The 18,777-nt window shown below is 33.2% G+C and overlaps 1 protein-coding gene across 1 annotated transcript; it reads left to right on the forward strand.

The window, feature by feature from the left end:
- Positions 1 to 1,354: 1,354 nt before the first annotated feature.
- Positions 1,355 to 18,316, forward strand: LOC131053190 (G-type lectin S-receptor-like serine/threonine-protein kinase At2g19130; the record flags this gene model as incomplete). Its single annotated transcript, XM_059208649.1, is given in 2 exon segments — positions 1,355 to 1,875; positions 17,068 to 18,316. Coding segments are annotated over 2 exon segments (1,770 nt in total), but the record flags the coding sequence as incomplete, so codon positions are not given.
- Positions 18,317 to 18,777: the final 461 nt, after the last annotated feature.

Raw genomic sequence — 18,777 nt, forward strand, 5'->3', positions numbered from 1 at the left:
GTTGCAGTGGGGTATGGAGGGAGAGAAGAAGAGAAAGAGGGGTGGGGTATGGAGGAAGGGAGGGAGGGAGAGAGAGAGAGAGAGAGAGAGAGAGAGAGAGAGAGAGAGACGGAGAGAGAGACCTTGTATGCATTTGAGAGGGAGAGACGATACATTTACATGTGTATATATATGTTTAATATATTATATGTATATAAACATAATATATATACAATGTCATATTATACACATATTATATATACAATGTCATATTATACACATATTATATATTACATATATTATATTAATATACACATATTATACATAGAATATCATATTATACAATAGCACGTATGCGCTGTTTAAAGGAAAATGAGTGCGTACACACTGTTTAAACCATAAGTACCCCATACGCGCTTTTGACTTTTTAAGCTTGGAAATAGGCCTGGATGACAAAGCTACGGATTGGAAGTTTTATTTCCCTCCATTTCTCTCATTTTTGACATGTTTTATTTTATCAACTTGGTTTATCGACTTTGTCATCATCAGGTTTACACTTCATAAAGTGGATATTTCCAAAATTGCCACCATATTTTCACCCATCTTCTAAGCTTTCTAACCATATAATTTTTTTTCAATTTGAACAACAATAACATATTATTATTGAATTTCTTTTACCAATGTCTCCATAGTTCTCATAGACATAGGTGGACCATTTTTTGAATAACTTTTGATATATTTATCCAAATTTAAAAAACTTTATATATTATTGTAGTGCACTTGATTATTTACAATTTAAAAAAATAAAATTGTATTTTCGATTTGTTTAGTGCAACTTATGTTTCGCGCACGAATAGGTACCGAATTTTCAGGATGTGCTAAAATACACATCTTCTAATGCTCACTCTTAACTATATTTCTACCAAAGGATTTGTCAAAATACTAAATCTAACTATGACTTTTTTGATGTGCACGTCAGACACTATGTTATGTTTTTCAGAAAAAAAACAGGGTCAGTTTTTTGCGCGCGAAAGATTTGACCCCCTTAATCTTATCCAATTTTGAAAAAGTTTAATAGTTTGGAAACTAGATTCAGAGTACTACAATATTTGTTCTTTGATTATCTTCATATCTTGAGTGGATGACTTTCAAATTTTGTCTCTAAATTCAGGTTACTCTGATTTTAGAAAAAAAAAGTGTCCACTTATACCCCTTTTTTACCACCATCTTTGTGCACTTACCCAACACTCATTTCGTATCTCCTCCCTACAATGGAAAACACTAAGAGGGCATTGAGGAACGCCGATCTGCAGAAAAACATCAAGGTCTTTACACCACACGCAATGTCCGTGTTGAACAACTCATTTCCTCAGTCATGAGTGCTATCCTTAAGTTTCTACGAGATAATGGCTCCCCTTTCATGGCCCACGTCTATCCACACTTCAGCTCCAAACACTCTGTAGGCTCAATTTCTGCAGACTATGCTTTGTTTAGATCGACAAGTACTGTGGTGAGTCTGGTGATTGATGGCAGTCTCATGTATAATAACTTGTTCGACGCTTTGGTCGACACTTTTATAGCTGCTATAGACAAGCTGGGACATTCCAATATTCCAATTGTAATAACTGAAAGCGGGTGGCCTTCTGCAGGCAATGCGGTGGCTACAGTGGACAATGCCCGAACTTACAACAACAATCTCATCAAGCATGTTTTGTCCAATGCCGGAACACCAAAGAGACCTGGGACGACAATTGAGACATATATTTTTGCACTGTTCAATGAGAATCAGAAGGCTGGAGGTGAGGAGGAGCGCCATTTTGGTCTGTTTGAAACCAATAAAACTCCTGTCTACCCTGTGGTCTTCCAACCTGAAAGCTACAGGGGTTTGAACGTTGTGTATATATATCTAACAGTTGTCTACAATGTTTTTTTAAAACTAAAATTGTTACAAGCACCTCCAAAACAGAGGAGAAACAGGGCACTGCTAGTGCACAATTTATTTTATTAATTTACATTGAAAACAAAAAAAATAGTTACAAATTCATACCACAATCTAACTCTAATTTTCAGTTGATGATTGGTTCGTTCTTTGTGTCTTAATAGAAAGCCAACTTGCTTTTTACAGTTGAATATCACATCTAAAAATGTGTTTTTAAGGGAGCTTCTAATAACTCGAGATTTTTAACTACACATCATTTTAAAATGTGGAAAAAATTAGACAATTTTATTTATTTTTAACACTTCTTAAAATTGGTTAGAATAAAATATAAATGAAGAGGATATATAAAAGAGGTAAGAACATTATATTACTATTCTTCTTTAATGTTTACATGTATGATATAAGTAGTCTATCCAGTTGGTTTCTATCATGTTTATAATGAATATATCTCACTACTAAAATAATAATTCAAATAAACAACCCGAGCTTAAACAGGATCTTATATTTAATGGACATCAATTTTAAATGTTTGGTTTTTACATGAAATAGAGAAATTTTCAAAATGCAATGCACATCCACTATCAAATATAGCTAGTTCATTTTGATATATGTGGTCTTATGCAATTTTTTTTTTAAGTCATTATATTTCATTACTTTTATTGATGATTATTCATGATAGTGTTTGTTTTAAAATTTTTTAAGGCCAAAATAATTAAGCCTTTGATATACGAGCAACAAGTTTAAAGCCCTCATGGAAAATGAAAACTATGATAAAACAAAATTCTTAAGAACCAATCATGGAAGGTAATTTTGTTCAAGAGATATTATGGATTATTGTGATCTTAATGGTATCTAAAGATAACTCACCGTTTCTTACATACCTCACAAAAATGACATTGTTGAAAGGAGGAATCCTACATTGGTGGAAATGGTAAGGGTTATATTACAAACCAAGAGATTGAGCAATTTCTTTTTGGGCTTATATAGTTGCTATAGTAGTGTATATTCTCAAATAAAGGTTCACTAATGCACTTGCGATGACTCCTTCTGAAGCCTAGTGTGAGATAAAGAATGGTGTTGATATGTTCATGTGGTTGGTCAAAAGAGATAAATTTAGATCCAAAAAGTGAATCATACATTTTTGTTTGGTTTAGTGAATAAAGTAAGGACCACATGTTGTATAATCCTCTCACTAATATTATTTTTGTGTCAATAGATGCTATCTTTTGATGAAGGGAGAGGTAAGGTTGCAAAATCCTCTTACTAATAGTATGGTTGTGTCAAGGAATGTGATATTTATGCAAGGAGAGTTTATGGAGATCAAAATAGCCATGTTGAGAAGTCGATTTTTTTTTTAATGATAGTGTCAATAATGATGATATTATTAATAAAAATCCCACTAATATTTTAGTTTCTAGCACTACAAGTCCATAAAGTAGCACCTCTTTTAATTCTAGTGCAAGTCAAGCTTCAATTTAAAGTTCTACAAGATAGATAAGAATTTGAAGTGATGTTTACAAGAGGAGTAGAAGTCAGTCCTATGAAGACAATTTGAGAGGTGAGATATTAAAATCTACTTTATTTTTAGAAGATAATGTTGAACAATCATGGTTTGAAGATACATGTACTAATTAGGTTTGAATGAAAGTAATGCAATTAGAGGTAGTTTCTACTAATAGGAATGATATTAAAAAAAATTAAAATATTCCACATGAGAAGAAAAATATTAGTACAAAGTGGATTTACAAGACTAAGTACAACATTGATAGGAGCGTTGAAAGATGTAAGGCATAGTTAGCTATAAAAAGCTTCATACAAAGGTATGCAATAGATTATGAAGATATATTTACATCAATAGAAAGATAAAAAACTATTAGAATAATGGTTTTAATAACAATTCAAAAAGAAATAGAGCATACATCACATGCATATGAAAGGTATCTTCATAAATGGGTAGTTAGAAAAAGAATTCTATGTCCAACCACAAGGTTTTGACATGCAAATTAAATAATAGTAACACCAAGTATACAACCTAAAGAAGGAATTATATGGCCTGAAGAGAGCACCAAGAGATGGTATACTAGGATTGATGGATAATTTTAGTATAATGAATTCAAGAGAAGCAAGAGTGGGCTTACTCTTTACTATAATAAATGAAGTAATGATATCCTTATTGTAAGTTTCTATGTTATTTTTTTTTGTATATTGGTAGTAGTTTTAAGACGAGGGATGAATTTAAAATTGTGTGCAATGCTTTTGGATTTGATTGTGTGATTTTTTTGCATCAACGTTTCAGATCACACTCTGTGAGTGCGATCTGAAACGTTGATGCAAAAAAATCACATAATCAAATCTAGAAGAATTACACATAGACTAATGGATTGTGTAAATCTACTAACATTGAATTTAAAATTTTTAATGATGAATAAATTTGAAATGAAAGCTCTGAGTCTCATGCAATAATTTCTAGGAATGGAGGTACATCATAGTGTAGATATAATTTCTATTAATCAAATAAAGCATCCAAAACATAATGTTAAAAAAATTGGTATCATTAAAATTTTAAAGATAATGTTAAAATTCATTTTTAGATGAAAATTGATGAAAAAATATGATTACACTCATATTACACAAACCCTCCTTACTAGTCAACCACAAGGAAATAGTAGGGATTTTTTGACATTACCAAATATGGTAGACAAGGTATAAACTTGTGAAAACATGGTAAATCACACGTGATTAAGTATAATGGAGGTTTAGTGAAAATTTGGCCAAGATGCTATCTCTTGTTAACCTCCATCGAGGTATGTTCAGACCTATTTAGCTAGTTGAAGTTTATGACTAGTACATATATCACTCAACAAATGTCAAGGGTATCTATGCATATATATCATAGTCAAAGCACATAAAATTCCTTGATCGAGGTCAAATTGATAAGTAGAATTAGTCACAGAACCATACATGTATAATTAATTGAAATAATAAGCACATAATAACTAGACTGAATAATACTATAACTATATCAAGGGGTGCACCATGTGGATGCTAATATAAAAGAATGGTGGTATACATAATTCAATATAACCTACAATATCAATAATGGATTAAAATAATTATGATTGAATGCAAATGTGGGAGGCATGGCATCCTCCCCCTAGGGACAAGCTTACTTCTAGAAGCCTATACAAAAGATAGGGATAAATATCTCTCAATCATGCCACATCCTCCCAAGTAGCTGAATTATCATCATTTAGGTCCCATTAGACCCTTATCTTCTCTATGTCTTGACGCCTAAGGGTTTTCCTCTAATGATTAAGTGTGTTAGGACTATGAAAATTTGATTTATCTAGGGCTTTGTTTTACCTTTTAAGCTAAATTAAAACCCTAGCTATGTGGTACCCTTAGCTTGCGTTGTTGGCTTGTGATACCCAGTTGTAGGTTCTATTAGTTGCAGTAAAGGGTATCATGCTCATCGAGTTGATTGGCCCCAAGTGTCAGCATTCCGAGTTGAGCCCAGTCAAATTGTCCTAAGTGACTTATGCCCAATATTTTGCTATACTTTTAGCACATGACCCCTCATACCTTTTATGTATCCTAGTAATTCATAAAATATCCACATGCAAGATAAGTCATTTGAGTGATCCTCTCATCATTAAGACACATGCCTATCATTGGTGGTTTTTCAGGTTCTAGTGATCCAACAATGAGGTTGTTCAACTATATGGCCTGGGTGGTAAAATGTTTATCGACGAAGCTTCAAATATTGTTGAGTGCTCGATTGAGCCCCAACGATCCAATGACAAGATAGTGTGATCACATCTATAAGAGAAAGCATAAAGGCAGAACTTATGCCCATCATTGGGTACTCTTTTGAGACCCAACAACCTAAAGATCAAAGGTTAAAATAGGGAATAGTTCAAGAATGTGGGTCCACATATCGTTGAAGCTTAGAAGCATTGTTGAAGTGGTTTTTATCTCCCAATGATAGAGTGGGAGACTAAAGTGGCGGGCCTGACTATGAAGGTGATGCGGAAATAATAACATGTGGGTTCAACTCCGGTATGTCATTGAGACCTTTTCTTGGCCTCAACAATCTAGCAATAAAAAATTGTAGTAGTGGTGATGCACATGGTGGCACATGCAAGTGATGAACTAGAAACTAAAGTGTATTTCTTGAAATTGGCTGGCCATTAGAACATCTAGTGGTTTCCAATGACCTAGTGATGTTATGATCATCTTCAAGGGTCTATCAGTGGAGCATATGGATATCGTTGGGTTCCTTTCAATATCCCAGCAATCCAACAATGATAAGTAAAAGTCAAGTTGGTTGATGTGGAAGTCCATGCGGTAAATGTGGCAAGCAACAAATACATCATTGGGAGTCTGCTCATCATGGAAGCATTGTTCAAGCCTCAACAATCCAATGACACCATCTTAATGGAAATTAAAAGTTGTCTCATCACTATGACATGTATGCATCGTTGGGTTCCCTCTTTAGGCCCAACGACCCAGTGACATTAATGAACAAATGAGATTAGCTTAAAATGGGAATCCAAATGGATATTTACAAGTTTCACATCTTGCATACCGAATCTTATGAGGGTCTTCTCGACATATTTCTACTATGATAACCAAATATTACCATGTTCCCTGTCTCTATGTATGTCTATGCCCAAATATTTTTTTGTTGCTCCTAGATCCTTTATATAAAATGTCATACCCAAGAAAGCCTTTAACTAATTGATTTAAGCCATTCTTTTACTTGTTACAAGCATATCATCAACATATAACACCAAGATAATGAATAACTCATTTTTCAAAATTTGAAAGTAAAGACAATGGGCATACTCACTTCTTACAATTCTTTGGTTCACCATGAAGGAATCAAAATTCTTGTACCATTTCCTAGTGACTACTTTAGGTCATACTATGAATTCTTGAGTTTGCAAACAAATTTTATATTGTGATCTTGAAAAAACCCTTTTGGTTGTTCCATATACATATCCTATCATCCAAATCTCCATGTAAAAATACTATTTTAATATCTAGTTGCTCTAAATCAAGGTCAAGTAATGCAACTAATAATAATACAACTTGAATAGAAACAAGCTTAACAACTGGTGAAAAAAACTCATGAAAATCAATACCCTCTTTCTGAGAATTTTCTTTTTCTACCAACCTTGCTTTGTACCTCACAATCTTACCATCAACACCCTTCTTCAGTTTGTAGACCCACTTGCAACCAATAGCTTTCCTACCCTTTGGAAGTTCTTACAAGTCCCATATCTTATTCTTCTCCAAGACATCCATTTCTTCTTTCAGTGTTATTTTCCATTTAGCATTTTTAGTGCCATTAACTGCTTCCTGATAACAACTTGGTTCCCCATCATTAGAAATCAAAACAACTGATGAAATTAAATCATCATACCTTTTAGGAAGATTTATGGCTCGTGTAGATGTCCTTAGAGATGGTTATGGTGTTTCCACATTTTCTTGTATGTCTTCTAGATTTACACCTTCTTCTTTAGAAGTCATTTCCTGCTCCATCTGTTTTGGAGATGGATGAGTCTCCAACTGAACTTGTTGATATTATGGTACTTGCTCTTGTTCCAAATCATTTTATACAAAGTGATTTTGTTAGAGAAGATTTATCAAATACTACATTTGTGCTAACGATGATTTTGTGGGCAGTAGGATCCCATAATTATATCCCTTAACACCATCACTATAACCAATAAATGAGCATTTCTTGGATTTAGGTTCTAATTTAGAATGTCGATCCTTAGAAATAAGAGCATAAGCATCACAACAACAAAAACAATTAGATTTGAATAATCACATGAATGGTCTGTCCATACCTCTTCAAGAATCTTACAATCTATTGTAACTAATGGTGACCAATTTACCAGATAACATGTTGTATTAACTGATTCTACCTACAACTCTTGCTGCAATTTGGCATTAGTGAGCATTCTCCTTGCTCTTTCTAGAAGAGTCTTATTCATGCGTTCAACAACACCATTTTGTTGAGGAGTGTAAACTGTAATTTTATGCCTTACAATCCTATCTTTCTTGCAATAATTTTCAAACTCCAAAGATGCGAAATCGCCTCCATTTCCTATTCTTAAATACTTGATTGATCTGCCAATACTCTTTTCAACCAAAACTCTAAATTGCTTGAATACACCAAACACATCATCTTTTCTTTTAATAAAATAGACCCATACTTTTCTAGAGTAGTCATCTATAAATATCGCAAAATATGATGCTCCTCTGAAAGAAACTATAGGGGATGGAACCCAAACATTTGAATGGACATAATATAAAACACCTTTACTTGTATGACTTCCCGATTTAAACTTATGTCTATATTTCTTCCCAAAGACACAATGCTTGAAAAAATTCAAAATCAAACATTTAAAACTTGGAAGTGACTTACGGTTTACTAGTACCTTTAACCCTTTATCTCTCATGTGATCCAATAGTTGATGCCATAAATGAGTAGATTCATTTGCTTCCTTAGATACTATCGTTTCCTCATTTATCTCAGTACACCACTATAGCCTATAAAGGTTTCTGACTTTTGTAGCCTTCATGACCACTAAAATGCCATTGGACACTTTAAGTACTCTACCTTAACAAGAGAATTTATAACCACCATAATTCAAAACACCCAAGGAAATTGAATTCTTTTTTAGTTTTGGTACACGTCTAACCTTTGTTAATGTCTTTACACCACCATGAAACATCTTGATTCTAATACTCCCAATTCCAATAGTCTTAAAATAAGAATTATTTCTCATAAGAACAACACCTCCATCAATATGTTGATAAGTGAAAAATCAACTCCTATGTGGAGACATGTGAATGTAAGCACCAGAATCCAAAATCCATTCATCTTGATGTCGTAAGATATTACAAACATATAACACTTCACCAACCATACCAGAACCAGTCTTAACAAATTTCTCTTCCTTTTTGGATCCATCATTCTCCTCTTTCCTTTTCCAACAATATTTCTTGAGACACCCTAATTTATTGCAATACCAACATTTTATAGTACCCTTTTTACCTCTTGACTTGGATCTAGATTTACCTCTCGAACGCTCTGACTTTTCTGTGGATCAACCTCTAGTCACCATTGCTTCTAACATGGAGGTTTCTACATTAGACTTCCTCTGCACCTCTTCAAAAAACAAAGCTCCCACAACAAAATCAAATTCAAGAGATTCAGTTGTACTAAAGCTAATAGAAGTGACTAAGTGATTCCATGTTTGGGCAAAGAAGATAGCAATGTGACTTCCTTGTCTTCATCTTTGATTTTTACATCCATACTTCCCCACTGACAAGTAAGAGTATTCAAAAAATTTAAATGCTTGATAATTTTCGTACCTTCATTCGCAAACTATGCAATTGCCTCTTCAAGTAGATTCAATTTGTCAAGGATTTTGCCATGTAAAGAACCTCCATTCTACTCCATAAACTTGTTGTTATATCTTCTCCAACAATATTAAAGAGAAGCTCAACTGCCAAACACAACCAAATTGTGCTTAGATCTCTCATATCTAGATCTTCCTAGTCCTCATCGGACATATCTCAATCCTTGTTGCACTAACAAATCTCGTTTCTTGAGCTTCCATAGCTCAAAGTTATTTTTTTTATTAAATTTATTCACCTTAAAACTACCATTGGAATCCTTTGCCATTTGATGTTGGAAAAATTAACACCAAATTCTAACACAACCACTACAAAAATAATTTCTCTGATACCACTTGTTGTGCAAGTGAAAGCAAAAACCCCAGATAATTAAATATTGCAAATAGTTTAGATGCAAAGAAATATTGAAGAAAAGAAATGAACATCAAAACAACACACAAGACACAAATTTACATGGTAAAACCTTGACAAAATACCAACAAAACATCCACTGGGCAAGGTATCAGTATTCTTATTTCTCGGGAGAAAATAATTACAAACTCCATAGCTGCTCTTCTTTCTGTAATCTAAATTTGCAAATACAACAACAACAATTACATACATTTTCCTTCATAGGAAACATAGATATATACAAAAATTATTCTAAATGCAACCACCACCAACATAGAAATATCCCGCTCAACTCCTTAAAAGAAAGTAGGAACTTTCTCACAAAGAAAAAAATAAAAAAAAAGTAAGAACTTTCTCACAAAGAATAAGTGCTATTCTAAAGGTGAGAAGAAATTAGGAATTTCTCATTTCTATTATTTCATGTTTCTAATTGTTATTGTCTAGCAATCACTAGTGAAACAATCAAATTCTTGTGCAATTAATATGAAACATGACCAACATAGTCAACTACACCAAAATGTACAAAATAATGGTGTAGAAAGAAATAATTAAGAAAATGAAAAATGTGTAAATTAACAATGTCCCATAAGATATTCAAATCCAAATTTTTAGGAGGTGACATAAAACCCCTAGAAGAACCCATACACCAATAATAAGAGGATGAAGTGGTGAGATATCATGCCAAATACAATGCCCTAAACTTAGTCATCCACTAGGACATGGCTTTTACATGATACAATGAGTATCAAAGAAATGGACACCCTATATGGCCACAATTGGAGGATGAAATTGGAGAGTGTCACATTTAATACAATACCTTAGATTCAACCATCCATCAAAACATATATTTTGAGTAGTATTATAATACAAGAAATGGGTAGAGGGGGAGAATGCATAAGGAAAAAAAGCCAAAATTGTGGACTGTAAACGATTTCCTTATGGTTTGTAGAGAAGCTTTTGAGAATTATGTGATTGATTATTTAATCTCCAAAACTATTGATTATGTGATTTGTATGAGGGATTAAGACAAAGTATATTCTAATTGATTTTATTGATAATATATTGGTTCAGATTTAGAGGTTAGTTTTCTTAGGAAAATGGATTACACTTATCACCTATTAGGTGTGTTTTTCATATTATTTTTGGTTTAGAACTGAATAATTTTAGTTACTACACTACTCTTCTTATAGGCTAATATTGGAATGTGGAGATATGTTCTATCAAGGATGATTATAATAAACGATAGCTATCTCTTTAAAATGTAAACCAATTGTAATCGTTAATATATGAAGTTTGATTGCTTATTTTACTTACTTGAAATTTATGTTATGTAAGTTTGTAACCCCATTTTTGGTTGTACAATATGTCATGACTCACTTGCAAACAAATCACTACAAATCAATAAATCCACAAATGGAGTGACTTTGTGATCATCATAAAAGACATTAATAATTGTTATTAATTGATAGTTCTCCTCAAGTCAACAATTGACGTAAAGGTTGTAGGAAGATGTGAATTTCCTTGATCAATAAGAATCTCTAACAATTTTTGTAAAAATATTCTTGATTAAAAAGTTTAAATTAAAAAAGAAATGCTTACTTTGAGTAAGAAAATTTATAATATATAATTGCATGACAAATACAAAGACTAGAAACTAATTAAATCATGTTGCAATTTTAATTATTATAATATAAATAGTAAAAAAATTAACATTGTGAAGTGGTTCTTAAAATCTTTAAGAAATGAGATAGTTTGAATATAGATGATAATCTTCACTTGAGGTATTCCTCCAATTCATTATATACGACAAAGAACAATATAATTAGTTATCTATTAATTTTACTCACTCTACTCGAATATCAAAGAGTAAATAACAACTTTACACCCTAAAAAATTATATATATAATTAACTTTTGATTGTTGAATTTGCGATGTATCTTATAACAGACATGGAAATAAAACGAGATTTGAACAAATTACTCATTTCTTACTCATCGTATTCAAATCTGACTCGAAAGTCTCTTTTACTGGATGATTTTGGCGACTTTTCAATGCTTCAGTTGATTGTACGCAATTGACTCTTGACTTGACTGACTCCAGATCGTTGGCATTGGCTAACATGGCTAGACAAAGGCTCACCGGCGGCGGTGGGTGGGAAGATTAGAAGTTGTCCACGATGTACGGTCTTTTGCGATAAAGTGTATGAAGGTAGTTTATTCATTGCTGTATCTTTAGGGTTTCATAGCCATTTTCATGATTGTGTGGATCATAGTATTGCGCAAGTTATTGTCGAACTCGTTGAAAACTAACAAATTCAGAAGAGATATCATGAGTTTTAGGTCTTTGATGAGAAGAGTAAATTTGATGTAAAATACAATTTAAAAATATTTATTAAAGAAATCTTTGTCGATCTTATTTTAAAATTGTTTTTTAGATAAAATGAAAGGTAAAATCAATAATGTTAATGATGTGCTCTATAAGTTGTTACGTTCACTAGACATTGATGCATCAATAACAGATCTTGCCCATTAGATATCAGATGCAAGTTGAGAGATCTAGTGCTGAAGATCTATGTATGAGGATATAGTACCTCTTGGTCAAAGGGCACTAAGTTACACGGCCATCCATAGGACACGCTCTTAGAGGATAGCTAGTAGTGGAGGGGTAGAGGGACCTATGAAGCCACCCAAGATAGCACCTAAGGAATCTTTAAAGCAAGGTGATGCATGACCATCTCAGCCTCATGTGGAGAGGCACTCTTGCTTAGAGGTTGGAGGAAACACTCGTTGATTTGTTATCTTTATATGAGACACTTATTTATTTTGATCAAGCCTATAAGCTCCATTTTTGTTAGTCACTCCAATTTTGTACATTGATGTGATTTTTTGATATGTATATGAGATGCATTATTTTTGGCAGTGACTATATAATGTCTACATGATTTTCTATGCATGATCTACTGTTTATATGATTTTGTGTACATGATCCTATGTTGTTTATGGTCTATGTTTTTGATAAAGATAAATAGGTTTTACAGGGACTTGAAACCCAAAGTTTTATAGACCAAGGGCAGTAGCCAAAAAGACATGAATCATAAGAGAAACAGGGGATAAACCCCACAAAGACCCAACACCAAAAAAAAAAAGTCTCCAAAAAAGACAAGAAAAGGCCCTCAACTGGGTGAGTGCACCAATTCAGTATTCTTCTAAATAATTTTCTTGTTGATTTTCTCTAGATCCTCCATGATGAATTTGGAGGTACCTTGGTCCTGGCTCCGACTCATTGTCCTAGTATAGGGACCCAAACTAGTCTTCCCTCTAGCAGCACTTTGGCCACCCTTCGAAGCATTCCTTTTTTGTTTTTCCCCCAAGGGAGGATCACTGGCTATGGGTCTGGTTCTATAGTCGGTCATCATGGCATTAATTTTCTCCAAACCTTCAGCACTATTACTCATCGCCTCCATGCTAATTTCCACTAGATTATTCAAGTTGTCTTTGATGCCATTCACATACTCTTCCAACTTATCAATTTTGCGCTCATGGAAGATCTTCATAGTTTCAACATCCTGAGATATCTTCTAAATCATGCTCATGATCTTTTCATTTTTACTAGGCCTAGGGGACTCTGTTAAAGTTTCAATAATTCCCTTAATCCCATCTTTCAGGGTTCCAATTTCCTTATCCACCCACTTCCAGTAGTTCTCCTGGCCCCTAGTGACCTCCAAAATTAGGACTTCCAGCTCCTTCTCCCCATTTTATCACCTTCATTCTCCTTAATCAGTGTCTCCTACTTCTCATTATCCACATTGATGGGGATTACCAACCTAATCTTGTGGTCCTTGTCTTTGGACCCACTTTACTTGGTCAATTTTATTTTCTTCCTGATGGGGGTCTCCAGGACTTGCATTTTTCTACTACTGGATTTAAATTTGCTTGTCGCCCACCATCAAGGATTGGTTTTTCTGCTAATGTTAGTTCTTGAGGTCACCGTAGCCTCCCCTTCTTTCTTTGGTCTATACTCAGGGTCCTCTGAATCCTTGATATCATGCCAATCCATGGCAGTTATTTATTGTCTATGTTATAATATTTATTTGATGCATATTATGGTTACTAGGATATCTATGATTTTCTTTATCTATGTGATCAAGCTTATAATTTCTATGATATATCACAATGCACATGGATTTGTAATGACCACATAGATACCTATGATGATGATGCTAACATTTGTATATAGGATTTCATGATATGTGGATATGCACATGTTTACTTATGCTTATATAGTGCGATGACTATGATTCTATAGGATTTCTATGTCTTAATCATGTATACGCATGATATTACGATGCAATGATTATGATAATATTATGACACCTATATGTATGCCATGTCTAACATTTGTATGAATGTAGGATGATATAGTTGATGCATTATTTTGTGCCTTATAGCACTCAACCAAAGTGACTACAAGGACTAACTAAAGAATTATTAGTGAGAAAACAAAAAGTTAGTGAGAAAGGGAAGAAATTTAGTGGATGAAAAAAGAGTTGATTGATATTAGATTATATATGCTTGGTTGATCCATTAAAATGCAATTGATTAAGATTGATTTATTTAATTGGAAATCGATTGATGGACTAGTCTTGAGCTTTCATTGTGCTTTCACTAATGCACAAAAAAATCATCATAGAGCATTATTATTTTGTAAATGGATATATTACACCAAGGTATGGAAATAACAAGGTGGGGACTAACCCTTTGTGTAGACAAACACATTCTAGAAAAGGCGTGTCTTGACTCACACTAGTGACAATAGGACCTTATTGGAATTTGTGAGGAAGTAACCAAAAAGCATGTTAACCCCGATGCAAGAAATCATTTGATGACCTTTAACTTGCACAAGATGTTTTTATTATGCCAAATTAAACTCCAAGACCTTCAACTCCAAGATATTTTTTTGGTATACTTTTGTCCCATTTGTTCTAATTCTACATTCAATTAAGGATTATCATTCAAGTAGTCATTTCTTTTCCAATATCACCTAGTTTGTTCTAATTTAAAATTCAACTATTTTTCTTCAATTTTAAACACATTAACAAGATCACTATCCTTATAGCTATTTCTAATTTTTTCCATAATTTAGTTGGATTAAATCTAAGTCAACAAAAAAATAGATTAGGGCTCTAAACTTTATTATTAAAGATAGGTAAACCTCTAATATTATTAGAATCTATAATGTCTGTGTAATCTACAATAGATGGAAGATCTAGCTAAACATTTTAAACAATCCTTTTTAGTGGCATCTTGAAACTTTAGCTTAAAAAGCCTTGTAATGATATCTTATGGGGGTTTCGCCTTGTCCAATAATATTCTACTACCAAATTATGTGATAACCAAAGTGTCTTACAAGTTGCTAATAATTTGGCTTCTTCATATAAAGTGAAGCATATAAAAGTTGATGCTCATTAATTGAAGATCTTGTTTAAGCTAATGTTGTTCATTTGCAATAATATTTTAGTAGCAAGCAAACAATTGACATAATCATTGTGTGCAAGATATAAACAAATGATTTAAAAAGCATAAAATATTTGATATGTTAGATGTTAACTTTAAAGAAGAATATTAATATAATGTTCTCACCTCTTTATATGTCCGCTTTGTTTATATTTTACTCTAGAATTTATCTTAAAATCATTGATCTTTCATTTATTTTTTTAATACAAACATTAAATACTTTTCTCAATTTATCATTTTTTGTCTCCCACACACATAAAACAATTAACCCACTATTACAATACAACTTTAAAAAGTAGTCCCCAATTAATTACCTAGTGTGAATAACCACATATCCTAGATGTACCACAAATAAATAATTATTTAATTAAAAAATAATAATAAATTATTCTATGCAATGCATACAACACCTAATCACAATAGATGTGATATCTTTATCAAATAGATCATATGGGGATTTTCATAAACATAAGTATATATATTTTTTGTCTTTCTCCAATGAGAAATATAGCCATTGTAAAAAACATATAGTAATGGATGAGTTATCCTTTCTAAATTTACTTTCTTAAGATAACAACCACCCATTATAATTAAATTGTTTATTAAATTTATAACAATATTAAATTATTTTATGATAAGTAAAATTGAGTTCATAGTTTGTAGAATATGAATGTCTATACCTACTTTTCCTTCTAAAAACATTGAATACACATACTTTTCAATTCTTTGGGTTAAACAATTGAATGCAGTTTTATATGAAAGGAAAATGTACAAAAAATCAACAATATTCTAGAAGTTAGATTTAGATCAAGGAAAAAGTTAGCATTATTCCAAACAACTTTGTTATTTATCCACACCCAACCAAGATCTTCATCTATTAAAGAGGTATACAGACACGACTCTACAATATATGACTTTTCTTTGCAAGGAAACAATTTGCAAACCATGCGTATTTTATTTTCATTTCAAATGTCTATATGTTTTTTGTATTTGAATTTTTATTCTTACAAATAAAATAGAAACTTCTCTACAAATATTTTAGAATATCAACACTGACACCTTGAAATTTTATTTATATACATGCAAAATACACCATACCTACATAATCTGAGAGTAGGAGATTCTAAACCTTTTTATGATGTTATTTTTCAAACTAGTGAATGGAATGAGTAGGAAATTCTAAACCTTTTTATGATGTTATTTTTCAAACTAGTGAATGGAATGAATAGGAAATTCTAAACCTTTTTACGATGTTATTTTTCAAACTAGTGAACAGAATGAGTAGGAAATTCTAAACCTTTTTATGATGTTATTTTTCAAACTAGTGAATGAAATGAGTAGGAAATTCTAAACCTTTTTATGATGTCATTTTTTAAACTAGTGAATGGAATAACTTATAACTTATAAAACATATCCTTATGTTAAAAAAGTTCTAAATCACTCCTCCCCTCACCATTTTGAATTAAATTTAACCTTGCCATTAAATCTCAATGACTTCAAACCCATAATATCTCTTTAACAATTTGTTCATTTTCAACGAGTTTGGCAAGAACCTGGGAAATTTCCTCCCACTATTATCATAGCATATTCCTTGACATTAGTCAAAAATTCGCTTGGCACAACTTCTAATCCTCCCAACAACCCATGCTGGTGAGCTATGGTCTAAGCCTGTTAGTCAATGACAACGACAAAGACCTAATGAGATTATTTTTTTCACGTGGGGTATATGCTGGGAAGATCGCGTACGTGTATTTTGCCCAAAGGGACTGTCTATACTCATATACACTCATTGGCTTTGGAGTAGTGCAGATTCATTGCAGACAGTATTCATCGAAGGACCTCAATTTCTCCCACATGCAAAGTGCAGATTCATTTCAGGGAGCTTGGAGTGCATGTACACAAGTATCATTTCATTAGTTTCTTTTCGGGAAGCGACGGTGATTTGATGGCACTGGCACACCACAAATTTATGATTATTGTTCTATCGCAGCTTCTTGCTATTATCGCTCTTGCCATTGCTTTAATTTTTTCATTTCTACAGTGGCGGAGGCGTCGGCAAAGACGGGCACAAAGGTGCGCAGAGTCCTCGAATGCATTCGTCAGAGTGTTCAGTTACGAGGAGTTGAAGACCATAACTGGGAATTTCAGAAATAAGCTGGGCAGCGGCGGATTTGGTTCAGTGTTCAAAGGGATTCTAACAGATGGTACGCTTGTAGCCGTAAAGAAGCTGGAGGGTTCAAAGCAATGTGAAAAGCAATTTCGAGCGGAAATCAATTCTGTGGGAATCATAAATCACAAGAATTTAGTGAGGCTTAAAGGATTTTGTGCACAAGGATCACGAAGATTACTGGTTTATGATTACATGTCCAACGGCTCTCTAAATTCTTTCTTTTTCACAAAGAATTCAAAACGGCAATCGAAGATACTGGATTGGAGAACCCGATTTGAGATCGCATTGGGTACTGCAAATGGATTACTTTATCTCCATGAAGAATGCAACGATCGCATCATTCATGGCGACATAAACCCTGAAAACATTCTGCTAGATAAGGATTTTAGTCCTAAGTTGGGGGACTTCGGCTTAGCAAAGCTTGTAGCTAGAGATTTCAGCAAGGTACTAACGACTACCAGAGGAACGAGAGGATACTTGGCTCCCGAATGGGTCTCTGGCCTTCCCATCACTCCCAAGGTTGATGTCTACAGTTTTGGCATGACTCTCTTGGAAATCATATCAGGCCGAAGAAATCTGGACCTAAATGTGCAAGAATCAAGTAGGTATTACCTTCCAGCTTGGGCTAAAGAGCAAATTTGTCAGAGAAACATGATAAATATTGTGGATAAAAGAATTGCAAGTGATGCAGATGTCGAAGAGGTGAGAAGAGCTGCTCTGGTAAGTTTGTTATGCATTCAAAATGATGAGAATGTCAGGCCAAACATGGCACAAGTGGTGCTGATGCTTCAAGGTAGGAGAGAGGCTTACACCCCACAGATCCCAACCGTGACGAACCAGCGAGTAAAAGACGGAGGGAGCACAGATAGCGATAGCGATAGCGATTGTATTGTTTGAAATTACGTGGGTGCTTCGTCAAGCTTGAATAATGGCGTTTGGAGAGCCGACCATGATGTATGAACTAAGTATCTATAAGCGTAGAATTGTTTGCTTGACCTTGTGTGTGCGTACTAGTATTGTTGAAAGAGGAAGAAATAGATGATCTTATAAATGTTAATAAGTATATGCTAAGTGTAATAAGTGTGAATTTTAAAATGAAATCAAATGATTAGCAATGTTTTAAGTTTTTAATAAGGTTTACATGTCAATATTTATAAAGGTAAAGTCTGAATTCTTTGTTTTGTTGTACAACCTGCAAATCAAGTTTTTGTGGACACTTCAACTTTATGAACAAGCAGCATGAACATGAGTTGTCATAAAGAAGAAAATGCTAGTTGTGTTGATGCTCCTTGCTTTAGACACTAAAACTATTTTTGTAGTTTATCCAGCAAAACACTAAACAAATAGAA

This window comes from Cryptomeria japonica, chromosome 7, assembly GCF_030272615.1.
Source record: "Cryptomeria japonica chromosome 7, Sugi_1.0, whole genome shotgun sequence".
NCBI lineage: Eukaryota > Viridiplantae > Streptophyta > Pinopsida > Cupressales > Cupressaceae > Cryptomeria > Cryptomeria japonica.